At 36.7% G+C, this 22,442-nt stretch overlaps 1 protein-coding gene across 7 annotated transcripts in view; it reads right to left on the reverse strand.

The window, feature by feature from the left end:
* The window catches only part of inpp4b (inositol polyphosphate-4-phosphatase type II B), a 451,889-nt gene that overhangs the window by 89,211 nt on the left and 340,236 nt on the right, over positions 1 to 22,442 (reverse strand). For 5 of the 7 annotated variants that reach the window (XM_066718398.1, XM_066718399.1, XM_066718400.1 and 2 more), the window contains 3 exons: positions 18,589 to 18,736; positions 8,364 to 8,494; positions 2,506 to 2,619 (listed from right to left, as the gene is read on the reverse strand). In XM_066718398.1, the coding sequence (XP_066574495.1) occupies positions 2,506 to 2,619; positions 8,364 to 8,494; positions 18,589 to 18,736 (393 nt within the window). The remainder of the gene's footprint in view (positions 1 to 2,505; positions 2,620 to 8,363; positions 8,495 to 18,588; positions 18,737 to 22,442) is intronic. The other 2 variants (XM_066718396.1, XM_066718401.1) reach the window with 1 other exon arrangement.

The raw sequence follows: 22,442 nt of genomic DNA on the forward strand, positions 1-22,442 counted from the left end.
AGAAGGTAATATCTGGAGGCTGTCGGGGCCAGATGGGAAGTGAACTGAATTCAGTGGCAGACATGTTTATTTTGCGGATTCTGTGGTCCAAAATAACAACATTGATGTTGAATTAACATGTTATAGAAGATCAACGACATACCTGCACATCGTTGTAGCTTATTCTCATTACACTGAGATATAACATTAATGAGAAAGCCATAAACCCTTCCTTTCTACAAGCTAGACAAAAGGGGGAAATGTAAATAGATTGCAAATGGTGAAAAATAATAAAAAAATGTTTGTATTGTAGTACGTATTCTCAGTGATGTCAGTGAAAATAACTTGATCTGCATAACACTTTTTAACACTGTTAAAACATAACACTGTTTTTCTTTTCTTAAGCATTGGCTCACATTTCCAAACCAATGAACACTAATGTAAGCCTGTAGACAGAATTACACAGAACCAAATAACTGGAAACTAACTTTCTGAAATGTAATTTTATTAAAGGAACCCAATATGTTGAACATGAGTGATACATGTTACATGAGTGCTACATACAGATACAGTATATGTATCTGTCAGGGACAATTTGTCAATTCTGATATATTTGCATTTTTTCTCATTCTGGATATAAAGTAGAATCAGTCACTGATGATTATTCACAGATATGTTCATTGTTTTGCCACCTGATTTCATACTACTATTACATTTAAGGTTATAAAATTAATAAAGACATAAATCTATAACTATATTTCAGTCCAATTTAAATATTCCCATTCATATTTTATAAGTTAAAGCAACATATGTGATGTAAATTAAATGCTGAAGCTGTATACTACCACAACATTATTCATTAACTTCAATGGCCTTCTTAAGAGGGCAAGGGAAATATGTGAGACAGTTGCAGACTTAATTTCACTGAATGCAAACATTTCAGGCCAAGAACATGGAATTGAGACTCTGTGCCAGTCAAAGTTTAATCCTAGTGATGGGCATTATAATATGTTTTGCATTATTCAACTAAAACTTAATGATTTAGACAGAATCTTATTCTTCACTACGGACATCATTGATATCTAAACAGGATCAATGCTCACTGTTTAGTCAGAAGAAATCATGCAATGACTTATTTATTTGTGCATTTGCAGGTAAATTACATTGGATTATTTTGCCCTTTGACCTCAGTGTAATAAATCAATGCTTACAGGGCCTAACCAGCAGCAATATCAAGGCAGCAGGGCAATGTAGTTGCCAGTGTAGACAAAGCCAAGCAACGGGTAGAGGTTGAACTCAGACATAGGCCAAGGCATGATGGATGAAGTTACTTGGAGTCCTGTTCATTTGATGTTGTTGTTTTAATTATCATTATACATTATCAAATGGTTACCCAGCAAGTGATGTGGAGACATATGTAATCAGTCAATCTCAGGTGTCATCTTGAGTCTTGAAGCGAGCCTTGTAGTACTCAATGAATGTGAAGTAAATTCGCTGCCAGAACCATGTGCATTGAATTGTAGCTGCTTACCAATAGTATGGTTATTAAATCTTGTGGATAAAACAGCCAACAACTATCTGGAACAACATTTTTACTCTATTCCATACAGGAAAACCTTCATACTGACAACATTCTTCAACTGTGCTTTAAAACACATATCCCCCAGTTCGAAAATTCATTATGGAGAATACCAAATGATTAACACCCTGCCCAATGTATTCAGAGAGCAAGTTATCTGATTTATTGTATTCTAAAATACTAGCAAAGCAGGGAAATGAGTAGACTTTTGGGGATTTACTTCACCTCCATAGAGAGCTGTATAAAAACACTCACATTCCCACAAATATCAGTATGATGTATACAAAGCTTTTTATCAAATACATTTTGCTCTTTTCCTATTGCATGCCCTGAAGGTAAACCTGGGCACCGAAGGAAGAACATTTGGTAAAACAGCAGGTAAAAAGGTACCCAAGTGGAAGCACTGTCACATGATATCTGAAAGCAATGACATTTCTCGTTATGCATACATCACTCCAGTCTAAATGGGATGTGAAAAGTTCAGAATGAAGACACCCGCCAGATACAATGCGTCTATTAAGTTAATATTTCTATAATATTAGTCTATTAACTTGTGTTCATCCCCTTCCCCTAAAACAATGTAAAAAACAAACAAATCAAAATAAATGCATAAATATAAGAAATCAATTAAAAAACAAACAACGAGAGACAACATTTTACTTTCAAAGGGCGCTAATTGAAAACGATTGCCTATTCACAAATTCTCAATGTGCATCAAAGCTATTTGGCTCAGTCTACATTGTTTAAACAGGGAGACTCTTAAAGTCACTGAATTAAAAAAGGAAAAAAAGAAAGACAAGTCTCTGAGCTCATTAGCTTCACTTCTTTCTTTTAATTCCTCACAAGTTGAGGCCAAAGTAGCAAGAGAACAATACCTGCCATACATCGCATATCAAATGTGCCTCAGGGCATGCTTAGTATACAAAACAAGACTAAAATCAAATTACTTGAGAATTCAGGTGCAGAGGTTAGATCGATGCAAAGAGAATTGTCCTCAGTCAATAGCTCTTGTGTGCTGCATTTTTTATTACACGTCTTGCTCCGAGCATGTTCATGATTTCCTTTAATTAAAAAAAAAAAAAAACAGCTTAGCGCAATTCTGACAAATTTAGCAAGAGGAGATAAATAAATGGGATTGGGACATTTTATGGATGGGTCTACTGAATTGAATGAAATAAATGAATACAATAAAAAAGCACCACAAAGTAAACCCATTCCTCTATTGCATTCCAAATTCTATATAGGAAAATCTTAGAAAGCTCAATAAGATTACGGCAGACTCTTTTCTAATACTCACACCTCAGGCAATGTTGTTCTGTTTGAAGACTCCCAAGATGTTCCACAATCTGTAAAGGCAAATCTTTTCCTGAATCCATTCTTAGTCTTTTTACAAACAATCACTCATCGGTTCCCCACTGTTTTACTTTTTTCATCTTTTTATTTAGTTTATTTATTTTATTTATTTAGTGAACAAGAATGTCTAGCTCGAGTATGCACTTTGAACTAATGCAAACGTACCTGTGGGGCTTCATCTTTCTAGGATACTTTTTGGGAATGAATCAGAGCCTTCTTGTTTAAAACACAGTGCTAAAAATAACCTTCATCTTTAAAGACTTTGTACAAAAAAATGATGCACTGCACATATATAAAATATATTTTTAAGGTTTGTGAAATGTTTTCTAAATAATACATGAAGAACATCTATGAAATGGACCTCAAACTAATGTTCTTGTGATTTATATCACCTACCATATGATTCGCTCAGCACAGACACAAACCATATTAATATAAATAAACTAGATAATGTCTGTATTCTATGGAACCTTTTTCTAGCTTTCATAACCTTGAGATTACTGTTCCTGTAACCTTTTATTATGTTCATACATTTCTTAGGAGGGATTTTTTCTGGGCCAAAGTTATTGTTTCAACCTACCACCCAATTCAGTCTCACACTTAAATGTTAGCAATTAAATAGATCATGATTCAGTTGAACTATACCATGGGCACAAAGATCAATGGCTTATAGTAACAGTAGTTTAGAAACCCCACTTGTTGCCCTTTTCACTTTCCCAATCACATAGTTGGGTGAACGATCTCTTTGGTCATGTAGAAAATTGTGCTGTACAAGCAGGGTAAGATTAATGAGTGCCCTCAATTTTACATATGGTTAGTTCAGAAGTATTTTAGGAATATTCCCATGTTGGGGGTGTAGACCCTTTGCATGGTTAATTAAGCTACTTCAGTATGCTATTTGTCTTTCATGAAAGTCCTATACATTATCAAGTTATTGCATGTTCATTATTAATTAAAAGAAATGCAGATGCGCTGTGAAGGCATGGGATATACAATTGATTCATTAAACTGTGACTGCAATAAGTTGAACGATGAAGGTGATTCATGTTGAAAGAATTGAACTAGTTTAGCCTAGCGCAAACCAGATCTCGGGCAGATTTGGTTGATCTCTCCAAAGGGAAGTTAACTGAGGTTAACTGCAGTATTCGGAGTAGAAGCAGTGCGTAGATCAAACGGGGCGTAGTCTGAAGGTCAGCGCTGCAGATGGACGATTCCTTCACAAACAGAGTGGTAGTGTACAGAACGGGCCATGTCTTGAAAGCTGATTCAATAAGACAGTGGTTCCCAGGAGAGACTTTGTGAGGTCTGGATTTTGTTCCAGCTGACTGACCAGCAAGGCTTGAACATTTCTGTTTACATTTTCTTTAGCACTGCTTCCCTTTAAATATTATTCAGTTGTCATTTAGAAGTATCTGCATGCTAATTCCAAGAAAATTGGTAAATTTACAGCTGAGAACAACCCATAATCAGAAAACTGACAAATTACTAGTTCAATTAGGCAAAGTACAAGAAAAGCCAATTAAAACAGGATTGTGTGTGTGTGTGTGGGGGTGATTAATGTAATTGCTTAGTGCTTGTTTCAAGCTGCAAGTAAGGTGAAATAGAATCAGTGGCTCAATTAAGACATGAAGGTAAAATGCAGCAGCCTTCACAACTTTTTGCCTGTTCAATTAAGAAAGTGAATTGGCTCAGTTAAAGGAACATCATGAGATTGAATATAAAAAGTAATAACTTAACTCAGTCCTTAACTGACCTTTTAAACAACAGACAATGGTAAAGAATGTTGAGATTAAACTATTTAAAGTCAACATAGTGTCAAAAAGGATCCTCCTCTTAGTCTTCCAGAAATACACAGACTGTTTTTTCATAAACCTTTAGCTTCTCTTAGAATTCAACCAACTTACGCTGCTACTTGGGGAGCCCTTTGAAGGATGAATATTTATGCATATCAAATTCTGTGACTCCATTGATGTTGAAGTACAATCAACTAAAATGCCTAAATTTGGCATCCGTCTGCATTGCAGATGTTTTACTTTCACAAACCATCTTCCCATCTGTTTCAATGCTATCCTACAACAGCAATTGTATTGCCAGAAAATAAAAACGTCAAATGAGACCCTCAGAACTGATATATATGTATATCTGTGACAGGTGCACTGAAAACAAGGGACAGACCAGCTAGATAACGTCAGTGGATAAATCAAGTTTAACCCTTGGAGTGTGAGGCCAAGACACCCCATCAGTTTTTATACATTAATCTGTTAGACAATGTACAGTCTTGAAACATCTCTGAAACAAGGAAGAAAATATATGTTTTTTTTCCTTCTCATATTCATGTATTATTGAAGAGAAGATAACCCAACTGGTCATAGCCTTTCATGTACTATGCAGTGTGTGCTCTAATGAAAAACCTCACTCAAACATTTCAGAACCAATTCTATGTAGGTGAACAGTCCCTCTTGACATCTGTCATGCAGACCACAGTTCAAAATATCTAGTAAGTGGTTACAATTTCTAAGGCAATGAGGAGCTGTGAATGGTATGCTGTTGATTTACACCATCTTCACTATTCAATCAAGCATTTAAAAATAAGTTGAACAAACCATCGTTTAAATGCAACCTTAAGAACATCACTATCTATGGAAAGTGTCAAACCAATCTGGCTCAATAAGTGTAAGTGTGTACAATTAAAAGGGGTGTAGTCGAGGGCATGCCCACATAATTTGAAGGGAATTTTAGGTATGCACACGTAAATTTGCGTACACTACGAAGATTTTGCGTATACCCTCCTATAATATAACACATTAATCCAGTTTTGTTAATTGGCTATTTTGGCTGACTGTCAATCTGCAGCTGAATAAAGATCTTCCCATGACTAGGGGAATTGCCCAGAACTCATAGTACTGGCAAGACTGGATGGTGACTCTACTGGTATGTATGAGGGTGGTTAGAGAATTGACCCCTGAACCCTGGAGTTCACAGCAGTAGTCTCAAACTAACTTCACACATCTAACCACTGAATGAAGAAAATACATCATCATCTTTGTCTGGTATGTGGTGAAATGGCAGCCTAATAAATCTTTCCATGGATCGCCACTTTTTAATGAATGTTCTGAGTTCAGATCTGCAGGGCCATATAACATCTGTCATGTCATGTTACCGTCATGTTTACATTTGCCAGAAACCTACACAGATTCACGCGTCAGTTCAAGCTGACGACTGATCGGCAGGGTCACCCTCAAACGCGGTGCACACTGACTGAAAAGTGGCAGCCGCCCCCCTGTTTTCAGCAGAATTACTGCTAAATGAACAGACAAGAGAAAGGCAATGAGGGCAAGGGAGGATCTCTCATAAATCAAGTCTTGTAAGTGAGGGAACAAGAGGTGCATTACACCATCCCAGGGTCAAAAATGAAGTACACAGCTAGAATGCCTTATTTTGAAATGGTCTCATTGTTGTTCCGGTTCTCAATACATGAAACTGCATTGTAATTCTCAGAATCTCGGATTTTACTGGCCTGAAAATCACAGAGGTAATTTCACACACCTGACATGGCCCAATTTCTCGGCACCAATTAATCCAGTTATGGGATAATGTGAAGTGGTTTCCACAGCCAAGGTGACCCTTAGATTTTATTAATATTATGATTATTAATTCATGAGATGGAGAGAATATAAATGGAGAGTATACATCTGACATCATATTGACTGGAGTCTCTCCACACATGCCATGGATGTTGAATAGAGATCAAATACAAATGCAGGAAAAAGAAACAGAAGTTAAGCAAAGGCAATTTTCTCATTTGAATAATGCAGTTAATAACCAGGAAGCTAGGCGTTGTGTTAACAAAGCCAAGAGATAAAATGCTAAATATGTGTGTGTTGAGCTGGTGAGCATAGTTACTCAAATTGCATATCTTACATTTGAGTCCTACCATACGAATGAATACATTTACTATAAAATAATCAGGTTTTGAAGCACTGATTTTAAAACAAACATAAATAATAATGATACTAATATAAATCTTGGGTTATTTGTCAGTTCGGGAAAATGGATTCAACCAAAAGCGTCTGGAAAAAGATTTGCAATTGTGTTGCAACAGAGAACACTACTAATCTTTGGGCACTGCAGCACAATGCATTAGGGAATAGAGAAAAAACATGCTTAAAATAATAATAATTACAAAAGGGTACATTTAAGTGAATTTAAAATCCAATACAGAGAGAGGATTTATTACATATTTATTTGCTAGGAAAGTTCCAAAATGAAACTCTAAAAATCAGCAGTCTAACATCAGCCTAGGAAGCTTTTATTTTTTTAAACAAAGACAAAATTAAGTGTGTGGACAGCTTTTATGCTGGCCAAGAATAATTGTTTAGTTCAGCATGGTTAGTTCTATAGTCTACACTATGCTAAACTAACTGTATCCATTAAGTTGGACATAAATGAATCAAAATGGCATATATCAAATTCCTTCAGGTTTTCGTTTTCCCAACATATGGATTCAATCAGTAGTTATAATCAAAAAATCAACTCCCAGCGTATGCCGATACAATAAAAATGTATGCAGCACTCTTTTCAATGACTCCTTTTCCACAGGTTTAAGGACGAGCTGAGAACTCGGTGTGATGGCAAGAATCTCTACTGGATACCACACCAGCAAAGATGTCTACTATATACACGGAAACTCCAGGGACAGAATGACCAGAGTCCATTGTTTTTGTGTTAGGATTCCAAATGGTATGGTTTACGTTGTGATTTAAGATGGAAACATCATATATTATAATATTTTACCATTTGAAGCTAGGAAACAAGTGCATTGTTCACCTCCTCCATAGGAGTACATTTACCCCATGGACTCTTCATCTTCAAACACACATTTTCTCCATATGTTTTGTTTGTGTTGTTTCTTGACATAACCTGCCAAGACATCTTCCCTTTGGGTACTAGTTAAGAGATAAATTGAATAACAAAATGCAGTGTTTCTCGTTTTTTCTACTTTCCCTCTCTCTTTAACACGACTATGACACTTCAGGGAGGCAGTTTGTCAAAGTAAATGGTGCTGAGGCCTCTGGGCCTGGAAAGGCTAGTTTCATACCCAGCTCAGCTACTTGATGTCCTGCATTGTCTCTGGGCCAAGTCACTTAACCTCCTTATCTCTTACTTCCAATACAGTTACAGCGGTAGGCAAAGGCTTGCCCAATCGGCACAAAGGCACCAGACACACCATGCAAAGCACAGCCCCCCGCCAATAAATATAAATCAGGATGATACTGCCCATATTGAGCATCGGCATTCTGCAAAGACAGACAGAATGCTTGCAGTTTAGCTCCTATCTAGACACAATATGTGGTTCAGCTTTCCGTGTTAACAGCACTCCCTGTGAGCAAAAAATAGAGTAAAGCCAAGATCTTAATTTTTATACTTGTTGGTTTGATAGAATAGAGTTTACCTGTCAGCTTATTGAGTTCAGTGAGAGTTTCCTGGTAACTACTGATCATCTGCCCATAGTGATTGATCACTTCCTTACGGAGATTGTCCCAGTGAGAAGAGAGGTCGCCCAGGTCCTTCAACTCCTGTATCCTACAGGAAAGAAATGGATGGGAGAATAAGTGTACCTTCAATGCCAGCGGAATACAGTAAAAGTCATTCTACACACGATCATATACATGCAGGCGTAGTAGTGCTAGAGTAGAATTATTACAAATCCACCCAAAACACAATAACATATTTTAGACACGCTACATGAAACATGACATGAACACACTAACAAACATAACTATATATATTGAGAGGGTAGCATCATTTTCATTTTAAATATTTTCATGATACACAATTGTTCCTAAGCAGTTCAGCATATTATTTGTTGAGTGAGATACACACACATTTTTTTTATTTTCCTAGTTTCGCAGTACAACAGCAGGTTTTTTGCAATTGTTTGACCTGAGAAAGCTGTTTAACGTCTTTCACAGATGCATTATTAGGAACTCTAAGTAAACAGTAAATCCAGTTGCAAATACACTGACATACATTAACCTGCATTTAGACAACACAATTAAAAATGCATACCCGCCAACAAAACATATGGAAATGGTCGTAAGTCATTACTGAGAAACATTCAACCTTCAGTGAAATTCTTTCATCCTTTTCACTGTATTATACATGCTGGCAGCTTTCTAATTCCTTACGGGTGAATAATTATTAATGGGAACATTTCTTGCGTAATCAATGACACCTTAAATTTGACTACCACTGTATATATTGTGAAGGAACGTCTGGTTTGATAAATGAAAACATTCTCTCCATATATAACCCTGCTGTGCAACATTAAGAAGAAGATACATAGGAAATAAAGCTTGCCCGGGAGCCAACAAGGTATCTCACTGTAGTAAGCCATTCTTTTAGATCGTGGCCTTATCCACTAAAGTGCTGCATTTTGCTCAGCCTGTTTTCTCTGTGTGTGTCTGTAACCAATAGTGTCCTTTTGTCTTTGGCAGTTGCCTGGTTATTCAGCGTTGTCTTTCATCTTGTCATCTGATATTCAGTGGCCAGGAGGCAACATGCACAATACGCTGTCATTAGTGTCAAGCAATTGCTGGAGGTCGTAAAGAAAAAGATCGCTTGCAGGAGGCAAGCTCATAGCGGGCCATATAATTCAGTTTTTCTTGTTTGTATTAGAATGACATATATTCATCTTCATCTGATCACTGTTGTTTCTCAATAAGGGGGTGAGTTATTGTAATAGGATTTGAAACAGGACTTAAAAGAGTCTATGTGAAATATTACAATTTGCCTTTATTCCATTATTTCTAAGAAATGTATTATGAAATGGTAAGTGATAGCTTAGACTATGTTAAGATTTAATCATACAGATACTAGATTTCCCTTTTTTATGTAAAGCATTATATTGGACTAGAGTAAGCTCTGCACAGTTGAAAGTCTGTCTTTCCAAATGTATAAAAATAATCTGTATAATAAAAAGGTTTCACATTTGTTTATCACACACACAGTTTGATAAAGGTGACAAACAGTTAAGTGAGATAATACAGCATGTGATCACAATCTCAGAAAGATTACGATGCTACAGTCTTTTATATTAGCACAGAATCAAAGGCCTCAAGTTTGAGTTTTTAACACCACAGTATTGCTTCTCTGCACCCACAGAAGTCTTGGGCAGTACTCAGTGGAGCTTTGAATCACAGACACCTGGCATCTCAGTGCTAAGAAAGTCACCCCCGAGTTTCATTTCTAAACATCCTGGAAATATTTTACATGAGTGGGAAAAAAAACCAAAAACGTTTAGAGCGAAAGTCTGATGGACAGAAGCAGCATGTCCGAAAACAGCCGCAGAAACACCTCCGTCTGTCAATGTTCTGAAAACTGCTTCCCCTCAGTCTAAGTACACTTCAGTGCTCTTCTGTTAGAATGCTACAGAGGTCATGTCTGTTTCTTTTTCTCTTTTTGTTTTGCATTTTTCAGAGAGAGATTTACAGCGACAGGATTTACATATGTAATGGAAGCTTATCTGCGAAGACCAGGTGGGCTTTATTTCCAGACAGTTTAAAAAATAACTTTGATAATTTGCCTCATTAGTGGCAGGCTATGTCACTCTAATTGTTGGTAAATTTACATAGAAAACAACTAATAACTTCTCATGTCACTGCGGAATTTAAAGTAAGTATTCTGGCAAACTGATAACCTCGAAAGCGTCATAGCTCCTATTATCCACTTTAAGTAACTTAACACTTTGCAGTGAACTGATGACTGTGCGGTTGAACTGTGCCTGTATAATACGAATAATAGAGTCAACACAAAATCTTTAGCAAACAAGTTCACGCTCTCTGATATGTCAATAGCAATGCAATTATTCAGTTTGTGGCAGGCAACATTATAGCACTGTTTAGCAGGATTTCACATTTAAGCCCTGTCCATTTAATTGTATGTAAATTTGTATCATTTGAGTCTGTACAATTTTTATGTGCAGTTGAAAGTATGTAGACAATGTTTGCCCACATGCAAGTTAACTCTGCACATTTAACATGCATTTTTAGTATGGGAAACATATGTTATAAACCATGGTATTTACATAGTCCGGTGCATTGAAGCATAGTCTGTTGAACCTATAGTAAACAACTGCTAAGCTATGGTATAACCACAGTAAAGCCATGTTAAAAGCACAAAGATATTGATGTAAATTTACTATGGTAAGCTTGCATAACTCCTGTCATTGAGGATTTAAAAATTAAGTGCAATTCTGTGCCTATTATTAAACCCACATATTCACTGAGATATTGCAGCTGTGTAGTACAGCTGTTTAAATTCTATCACTTTCTGGGTATCATGATTGCAAAGATATCCTCTCAAGGTACTTCAATGGCGGCTTAATTTATAAACTTGTCAATTACACTTTACACCCTAGAGATATAACAAATCTCAGTCAGTCCCTAAACTAAATTGTCCGATTTGTGTTTATTTACTTCAGTTACTACTATGTTCACCCTGGTTTAAAGTGTGTGTGTATGTGTGTATATAGTCAGTTCCAAAAAAAGTATTCAGACCCAGCCTATGGAAATTACAAAATTATGCATACACATTTTGTTTTAGTTAATATTTTTAAAAACTTCTAAGGGTAAGATAAGTTACAGTAAATGTCAGCAAGAGCTAAGGAGAATAAACTGAAATACGTTAATTGCATAAATGTTCAGAACCGTCTATATTTGGTGATTAAAAAATACCTAGAAGAAGACCACATAGAAGATGGGAAGATGAAATCATACGCTTTGCAGGTGTGACATGGAAAAGAGGAGCTGCAGATCGAAACATCTAGGGGAGGCCTTCGTGCAGCAGTGTGTGTAAGGACTGGAAGTCATTCCTCATGCTCATCTTAGTGATCCCCTCTTAAGATAATTTCAATGCAGAAACAATTCTGCTGCTTGAACCCTGTCAAAAATGGCATCCTGCATTGAGACAGAATTAAAAACTACTGCTACTACTACCAAGGAGAACTTAATGCTCAGCCATCAAACAAAGACCAGAAGCCACAGTTGTAAATAAGGGTTTGGTCATTTAAAGTACAGGAGATCTTCAAACAAGCTACCCAGAAATGCAGTTGATGCTGAGTTCCTTCAAATAAACAGCTGGATGACATTCTAGATAGCTACTAAAAACACAATTGTTTTTAACCTTTTTAATGTTTTTAATTAAAAACTAGCTCCAGTTTAGGTTCTGACTCCTGCAACAGTAGTGAGTCAGAAGGTTTCCAAATACTTGAGAAACTAATTAAACCCATTGGGCCAACATTATAGACATAATTGATAATACCACAGAGCAATATAAATTTGAGCTGAATGCAAGTGAAAATTTGAACTATAGGTGTAATTTGCTGTATGCCTTGAATCCAATACTTTGTGAACCATGGCAACATAATAAAGTGCACAGCATGGGAAAATGCACCCTGTCAGGACTTCAGGCTTTAATACACTTTTTTCATAATATAAAGCCAAAGGAGTATTAATGTAGTCCATCCTGTTTAGGGGCAAAAATATTTATGAAGCTAAATAATGCATTTTTTTAAAGTCATTAAGAGTCATTTTGATAGCATTAGCCCTGTAATTTCAAAGAAATCTGAAGATTGCATTTGTTTAGCTTTGTAATGAACAACATTAAAAACAAATCATGCTAACAGCCTGAAACACATAACTGAACAGTAAAACACACCAGTGAGTAAGATAGCTATGGTTACTCTATCAATGGGGAACAATCCATAGCAGATGAACCTGACATTGTTGGCATTTTATTTTAATGCCAATCCTACATCAAAATGAAATCTTTGTTTACACTCTGGGATACGTTAAAAGAGATTAAAATTGGCTCTGATTGTTCGCTCTGTATTTATCAGCATATAGCAAAGTAACAGCAGTGCTGCTATAGGAAGCAATTTAAACACAGTATAAGAACTATAAACCAACACTACTCTGCCTCCATCCTCTTTCCACAGAGCCAGGTAGATAGGCAGGGTAGTTCACGCTGTTATACCACAGGACTGCGGCCACAGCCATATCCTTCCTCAGATGATATCAAAGGCCATCAAAGGATAGCTTTGTAGATTTGCTATGTGTTTTGGGTTCCCCTTTATTATCATCATTATCAATGCATACCAGGCCTGTACCTGCTCTATACCGGTACCTTTATTGGTTTTCTATTAAACATTGCTAAATAAAGTACAGTAGGGACTGAGAACAGAGGTTTGTATATTGATAAAATGGCAAAGGAAACATATATACATAAGTAGTTATTTCTGGTTCTAATTTGTTTAGTGTCATGTGAGAACTGCTAGAGAGAATAACCACATTCACTGGTTTTAACTGACATGTAAGGGGAACCCATTCATTTTTTGATTTAGTCATATAGAAGCAAGTAATTTGCAAATTATGTTTTGAATTTATCTTCATGTAATATAAGTATGAAGACATGCCTTGCTAATAAAGGTGAGAAGGGGAATTAGAACTACGTGTTATTGGAAACTGTTTTTCTTTTATGTATATTTATTACCATTGCATTAACCTGAAAGTACTACAGGTCCCAAATTGGGTTTGAGTGATCTTGCAATATGAAAACATACACTGATCAGCCATAACATTATGACCACTGACAGGTGAAGAGATTAACACTGATAATCTCGTTATCATGACACCTGTCAGTGGGTGGGATATATAGGCAGCAAGTGAACATTTTGTTCTCAAAGTTGATGTGTTAGAAGCAGGAAAAATGTGCAAGCGTAAGGATCTGAGCGACTTTGACAAGGGCCAAATTGTGATGGCTAGACGACTGGGTCAGAGCATCTCCAAAACTGCAGCTCTTGTCGGGTGTTCCCGGTCTGCAGTGGTCAGTTCCTATCAAAAGTGGTCCAAGGAAGGAAAAGCGGTGAACCGTCGACAGGGTCATGGGTGGCCAAGGCTCACTGATGCACGTGGGGAGAGAAGGCTGGCCCGTGTGTTCCAATCCAACAGACGAGCTACTGTACCGAAAGCACCTACAATGGGCGCGTGAACATCAGAACTGGACCATGGAGCAATGGAGGAAGGTGGCCTGGTCTGATGAATCATGAGTTCAAGGTGTTGACTTGGCCTCCAAATTCCCCAGATCTCAATCCAATTGAGCATGTGTGGGATGTGCTGGACAAACAAGTCCAATCCATGGAGGCCCCACCTCGCAACTTACAAGACTTAAAGGATCTGCTGCTAACGTCTTGGTGCCAGATACCACAGCACACCTTCAGGGGTCTAGTGGAGTCCATGCCTCAACTGATCAGGGCTGTTTTGGCAGCCAAACGGGGACCTACACAATATTAGGCAGGTGAACATAATGTTATGGCTGATCGGTGTACATTACTTAACATCTTAGTTACTGTGCATAGAATCTTGCAGGTTAATCAGAAGGGGGTGCTAGTTCCTTTTACAACTTCTTTATACCCACTTCAAGAATTACATGGATATATCACTTGCATTGCTCAAGAGAATTAACACACTTCATATTTCAGGAGCTTCACTAGAGTCTAAAAGCTAATTTTGCACAAGAAAACACAAAAGAAATGTATAGAATGCATTCAGATTCCTTTCCTAATTTATTTATTTTAAGTTACCGAACTGCCTATTATTTTTGTTGTTTTATGTGTTTTTATCACCATAAAGAATCTTGAATTACATACAGTGAGGGAAAAAAGTATTTGATCCCCTGCTGATTTTGTACGTTTGCCCACTGACAAAGAAACGATCAGTCTATAATTTTAATGGTAGGTGTATTTTAACAGTGAGAGACAGAATAACAACAAAAAAATCAAGAAAAACGCATTTCAAAAAAGTTATAAATTGATTTGCATGTTAATGAGGGAAATAAGTATTTGACCCCTTCGACTTAGTACTTGGTGGCAAAACCTTTGTTGGCAATCACAGAGGTCAGATGTTTCTTGTAGTTGGCCACCAGGTTTGCACACATCTCAGGAGGGATTTTGTCCCACTCCTCTTTGCAGATCCTCTCCAAGTCATTAAGGTTTCGAGGCTGACATTTGGCAACACGAACCTTCAGCTCCCTCCACAGATTTTCTATGGGATTAAGGTCTGGAGACTGGCTAGGCCACTCCAGGACCTTAATGTGCTTCTTCTTGAGCCACTCCTTTGTTGCCTTGGCTGTGTGTTTTGGGTCATTGTCATGCTGGAATACCCATCCACGACCCATTTTCAATGCCCTGGCTGAGGGAAGGAGGTTCTCACCCAAGATTTGACGGTACATGGCCTCGTCCATCGTCCCATTGATGCAGTGCAGTTGTCCTGTCCCCTTAGCAGAAAAACACCCCCAAAGCATAATGTTTCAACCTCCATGTTTGACGGTGGGGATGGTGTTCTTGGGGTCATTCCTCCTCCTCCAAACACGGCGAGTTGAGTTGATGCCAAAGAGCTTTTGGTCTCATCTGACCACAACACTTTCACCCAGTTCTCCTCTGAATCATTCAGATGTTCATTGGCAAACTTCAGACGGGCCTGTACATGTGCTTTCTTGAGCAGGGGGACCTTGTGGGCGCTGTAGGATTTCAGTCCTTCACGGCGTAGTGTGTTACCAATTGTTTTCTTGGTGACTATGGTCCCAGCTAATACACCTACCATTAAAATTATAGACTGATCATTTCTTTGTCAGTGGGCAAACGTACAAAATCAGCAGGGGATCAAATACTTTTTTCCCTCACTGTATGTCTTACACATCTCACATCCCCACCATGCATAACAAGCATACCAGCTTAATACAACATTCATATGTCTCTCTTGGTCAAAGATATGCCCACAATTGTAACTGCAATCACGACAGTAAGCTCTCAGGAATATTTGCATTCACATGGAAATCCACACTTAACATGATCTAATTATTACAAGAGGTAAGAAGAAAGCTAAAGTTAAAGTAGGAGGAAAACAGCGGAAAACGAGGATCACAATTAAAAAGATGCCTCCCCTCTCCTCTCTCCCCCCATCCCCTTTCCCTTTATTTCTTTTGTAGACCATAGTTGCACCACTATTAAAATGTTTACAAAAAGGTAACATCTGAACGTTACCTGTTTTACAAAAGTAAGTGTTGAAAATGGCAACCACTTGCAGACTCAAACAGTTTGCAAACAGTGTCCAAGGACCACTTTCTGGAATTGCGCATGATTTCGCTTCCACTGAAATAATTTAGTTGGCTTTTCATTTTGCACGAGGGGCATAATATGCAATTACTTTTTCATTTGATGACAAAAAAGCCTTGGAACTTAATAAGGGAAAATAAATGTAAAAGGTAATGCAAATGTGTATATTTACAGACACAGATAATTTAATATGTTTTTATTTCTTGGTGGGATTTCAGATATTTAAAAAGATTAGAGCCCTGCAAAGAGGCATTCCCTTTGAATTTTACAGTCAAGTATTTCAATAAATTAGTACATACATGAATGAATAAATAAATATATAAATAAATACACATAATGAGGTTGTCTTTAGAGCAATTGCACCTCCCTTCAACTAAGCTACCTATTGAATTCTCACCCAGAGACAATGAAGACAACTAAAACTGAAACTTTACCTAGGAAACTGTCCGTTCCACTACACCAGCATCCAAATAGATTTAAAAAATTAAAAAATAATTTAAAGAATTGATGTCAACTTCAAAAGCAGTGAAGGAAAAGACAACCCACTATTAAGATGCTAAACGACAATACAATTCACAGGCTTAAAGGCACAATTTGTAAATAACACAAAAAAACTTACTACAGTCTCTGGGCTCCCAGAAGACGTGCTAAATGCCAAGGACAGTTGTACATACAGAAAAGGACTTTCATGATGCCGGTCACATCAAAACTGTGATAAAATGTACATTTGGCTCACAAAAAAAAAAGTCTGTCTGTTGAGACTTTGAATATGATTAGATATTATCCAGTTCCGCAGAGGACTCGAAATGTATGTCCCCCCAATAATTAAACGAAACCTACGACCCTGATTATGTATATCAGTACAATATAATATGACGTGTCCCACAACTATAAAAGGCTATGTGCAAAATTAATTACAATGTGTGAGTGTAAGAACAAGGAGTAGAACCAACACAAACTGTAAGAACGCGTTCAGAGACCTGTAAATAAATAACTTGAAAGATAGTTTCACATTTAGAAAGATCTTACCAAGCAAATGTTTAAAAATGGCTGCTACGTAATGACAAATTATAGGTCTGCAATGACACAAAAATGGCGACTTCTGCAAAGAATGTAAGTACAAATGGCAGGGCATTCCAAAGTTGCATGCCCTGGCAGCAAAGGCCACCCTGTTCTAAATAAGTTGCCAGTTGTGTCATGGGTCCTACCAGCTGGGAGACAGCAGGGGGACTGCTGAAGACAACAAGCTGGGTAAAGAGTAATCAGGCCTGACATATACAAGTCTGCCTGAGGGAGAAGCTAAAAAGCTCGAGTAAAATTAGCAAATCAAGGAAAGGTTTAATGGAAAGCCAGTGAAGATCCAACAGGATGGGGGGGGGGAACTTTTTTGTAATAACTCTTTCACTCCCCATACTAATGTACACAACCCTCTTGGTTTCTAGTTAATGCTCTGCTAGGAATTCAAACGTCACAGTTTGTACCCCACGGTCATGTATAATTGACTTTGAAACTGAGTTATATTCCAATAACTGTAGGCAATAATGGCAGGTTAAATATATAATGACCCCTTAACGAAATAGATATATGTCATTAATTACCCAATAGTGCCCTCACTTGTTGTCGTATCCCATTCCTGATTTTGCTTTCTGGAGCTCAGTTTTGGAGTACTTATGTATCGATATCAATGTACTTCCCAAGTATATGTATCACAGAGATAAAACAATATTATAATAAAGCTTAATATCTTCTCTGGTATTCACAGTGTGCAATGCAGATGAGATGTACTGTAATGCCTTACAGTAGTTGTGTCTAAAAGAAGAGCTACTTGAAGTGTATTGTCTAAAATCTGTCCAAGTAACAGGGGATTAAACATTAAACAAGGTCATAAGGTCTTTAAAAGAAATTACAAAACTATCAATCATGGCTTCATCATCTGTAATTCATTCATCAATGGAATATACCAAACAAGATTAATTGTACATTTTGTACAGTGACAAATCTCTTCCATTTTCATTTTAAATTATGATATGCCTTCCCCGCTTGATCTAATAAACATTTTTTTTTTTACACAGTCTTGTTTTTCATTAAACCATTTAAGTGAGTTTGGTGCTCGATAATTTCCCCCTTTCTTCCCCCTTTCTATTCTAACAAGTTTCTTTCACCCACTCTGTTATCAGCTAACCCACTCTGCCTAAAAGGCGATTTTCTCAGCATGCTCAATTTCACCCCGGGTTGTCTTGGCACTACAGAAAAAATGTATACTAAATTGAAAAATCCTTGCTGGAGGAAATAGTCTAAAAACTACTTTTTTAAACCCCTAGCATAATAATTAAAATCAAAAAAGGGGAAAGTTGTCTTCTGCCTACTGAAAAGACAGGCGTTCCTGTTTAGAAATGTTAATCTGACTTTAAACAATTTAGTGTACTTTAGAGCAGGAGCAATGCCATATCCCTTTCTATTTGTTAAATGCCTCCAAAGAACCCCTCAGATATAAAAAGCATCTTACCTTCTCATATCCTCCTGTATGTAAAGTGTAATCAGTTGCTTGGGGATGTTAAAGGACAAAGTGCACTCTGCCATCTGTTCTCGAACAAACATCCACTTGCTGTCGACAGTCTGAAATCTGTACACTTTACAGACTGGGTTTTTAAATACTGAAAGAAAACAAACAATAAACGTATTTGTGCATAACTCAAACATTGTACTGTTGCACTACAGGCAGATTTTCAATAGTATGTATTGCATACAGGTTGTGTTTATGAATGCATGCAACCAACAAGTTAAATCAAACTCTGCTGGTCTGGCAATGTTATTTATCTCGTTAAGGAAGTTTGAGTTAGGTATGATATGTAATGCCATTTATAAATTATAAATTTAACTTAATCAAAGTGTTTATAAACAAACAAACAAACAGAAAGAAAGAAAGAAGACTTCCAAACATTTCTTAATTTAAGAGATTTTGCAGTGAAATTACTTAATTCCAAACCTATAAAACAGTTTCCCAGTCCTCATCAAAATATTCTGCCTTTTCTATGACATCCATGCTGTGACACCGTAAGACATATCTACAGCTTTCATTCCTGTCCCTGCCATAGGCAGTAGAATTTGTACGTGTGTAGATCTGATGTGACTATGCACTTTGTCAAGTGTCTGCTCTGATTTTACATGTGGGTAACTTTTATGCTTTCCACTTTTATCAAAAAGGCTAGATCCAGATGTCACGGGAGATGCCAGAGGTGACGAATTCTTTCACACCATGCCTACTTGCCAGCCATTCCCAGCACACCACCTTCTATTCCATTGCAAGCATGACCTACATTCAGAAACCTCAGCTACTCTACAGGACACTGAAATCCTTTTTTTTTCTTTTTTTCTTTCAGGAGCATGTATAATATACTGTGTAGGTATCATGGTCATCTTCACTCCTGAATGGTCCATTGCTGTATGAAAGTTTCCTTCAATTAACTTCTGGTTATCCTGAAATGTCTGCTTCTCTTCAATCTTGCATCAAAGTAGAAAACTGTTTGCAGGTTAACCCACTTGTACCTTTTCCTGTCCTTGTTATTCCAGATCTAAGACTTTTCATGCTTCTTTTAATTGTTTGCTGTTAATTGTGTCATAATCATATGTGTCTACACATAGCAAGCACTGGTTTAAGATTTTCATGTTAAAGGTACCAATATGGTTTGTCTTTTAGAATCATACTCAATATTGGATGAAAATCAAATCTTTGACCCGTCCACAGACAGCAAAACACAGGACTTGATGGTGGGTGGGCAACAGGGTATAACAGCATTACAGCGAAACAAACAGACAAACATCCTATTGGGTCTTGGGCAATTTTCCAAAAGCACTCCAGATAGTATTGGCTTTTTAATGTATGCATGTTTTGAAGAGGTTTCAGGCTGGATCCATTTTTTTACATTTAATATGATTCTATTATTATATATTTTTTTTTTACTGCATTGTCTTATCTCACCTTTTACATCCATGCTAGAATGCTACCTACTGTATCCACTTAGATATTTTTATAACAAAGATCTGAAGCTTCTCATGTAGAACAGTAAGATTTATTAATATACTATGGCGTTGTGCTGACCTAAGATTCCTATCTGTACTGGAAAAAGAACACCACAAAACAAACTATACATTTAATTATGGGTAGCTACTTTAAATTAACTGTGTGTCTCGAGCCACAGTAAGATTAGAAAGTACATTCTATTATGACAACTCTATAGCATTCAGTTATAGTCACATGATTTCATACATAGAACAAACAACAAACAGCCATTTGTCATATTCAGAAAATATATGCCATCATGCATCAGTTTCAGAATCTCGTTTAATTTTCCAAGAAGTTAATGACCCTAAACGTACATCTATGATGTGTAAAGCAGTTTTAACCATACATTAGTGTCATGTAAAATGAGTTTGCACAAATTAATTATTCATTGTGAATATTTTTATGTTTACAAAGCTCAGTGGCAAATATTGTGCATTACTTTTTTATCACTTCCATAGTTGGTTAAAATACTTTACAATTATTATTTACTCATAAAAGTCAAATTAATGCATTCTTATCACTAGGAATACTCATTTCTTATTTAAATAATCAAGCCATTAAAGATACAAATTTTGTATTCCTTTTATTGGCCAACATAGCATTTTAAATAGCTATTTATATGGTAAAGCCTGTTAAAATTAAATGTTTTATCGAGCCATATTAAAAAATGTTTTGAAATTAGCCATGCAACTATAGTGAAACTGCTTAATACTGTCAATTGAACTGAGCTAGAATCAGCTTTAATACTCTTATCAGTATGCAACCAGTGCAGTGCGAGGGGAGGCTGCTAAGCTGTTGAGGTCCTTTACTGTTTCCGTTTTCGTAACAGCAGCAAAACAAGGTGTGTCTCAAATAAACAACTTGGACAAGCTTCAAACCTGCAGCAACAGCAGTTCAAATGGCACTATCAACCAGGTTTCAACCAGATTCATTTGTTTATCCATCTGTGAATCTCAAATTAAAAACACAATATGTGATCAAGAAGGATGCTCTATGAAGAAGCTTCCATCACTTATTGGAATAGTATTATAAGAATGGTGAGTTGGTAGAAGTTTTAAATTGGTCTGGGGCCCCCAAGTTAAAGATATAAATGTGTTTTGAATCAAGACTGTACATGTTAAAGCCTCGAAAAGCTGCTAAAAAAGTTAGTTTCTGCATCCTGTTTCCATCACTTGTAGTTTCCACATCAAAAACATTTCTAAAACAAACTCCTACAAGTTCTAAATAAAATATAAATCATATAAATAAATCTCATTCATAAGAGAAACAAGGTAGTAAGAGCAACCTTAACCTTAACCTTATATATATCATCATCATCAGCAGCCTATATCGATGCACTGCTGGATGAAGGCCTCCCCGAGATGTTTCCACTTGCTTTCATCGACCACCAGGTCATGCCTGGAAAGTTTATAATAGTTTCCTTTGTCTATCTTTGATCTGTTCTTGTCACATTGTAACATTTTTTTGCTCCGTTAATGATCTCGGATTCCATTCATTTCTTCTTGTTATTCCAAGCTTACATCTTTCCATGCTTCTTTGTATAGTCCGTAATTTCTGTATTATTTTTGCATTAAGTGACCAAGTTTCACATCATAAGTGAGCACTGGTGATATGCATTGATCAATTGCTTTTCTGTTCTGGCATATGGGTAGATTCTTTCAATAGTGTGCTGTTTCTTCCAAATGCACTCCATCGAGTATCCATTGATTTACTTCAATTTTATTAAAATTAACAAAACTGAAAAACATGTATTGTGTTTTACTCAGGTTAATTTTAAGTCCAGTTTTCTTGCTTGTATCTGAAAGTTCTTGAAATTTAAGCTGCAGGCCTTCAGATGTGGCAAATTTGACAATGTCATCTGCAAATCATAAGTTGTTCAAATAAGCTCAGTTTAACTTGATGCCATTTTCTTCCCAGTCCAAAGTCTTGAATATTGTTGCTATGAAGAGTTTTTGAGAGATTGTGTTTCCTTGATGTACTCCTTTACATATCTTGATCTTATCTGTGTCTTGGTGGAGTTGATTTGTTGATGGTGTTCACTGAGACCTCTTCTTTTTCTTTACTGTTGTCATCATGACTATATGGGTTTGTGTAGAATTCTTCCAATCTTCTGATAATGATTTTTGTGCCATCACCATTTTTCAGGGCAATGATGTGATTCATTCTTATTCTAAGGCGTTGTTTTGCATTTTTGATGTTCCAATTATTTTCAATGGTTTCTTTAATTAGGTTGTTGTTTAACGTTCTTGCATCTTTTGATAAATACTTTTTCTAATGGTTTTGCACAGCTGTTGTAT

Source organism: Amia ocellicauda, chromosome 12 (assembly GCF_036373705.1).
Source record: "Amia ocellicauda isolate fAmiCal2 chromosome 12, fAmiCal2.hap1, whole genome shotgun sequence".
NCBI classification, from domain to species: domain Eukaryota; kingdom Metazoa; phylum Chordata; class Actinopteri; order Amiiformes; family Amiidae; genus Amia; species Amia ocellicauda.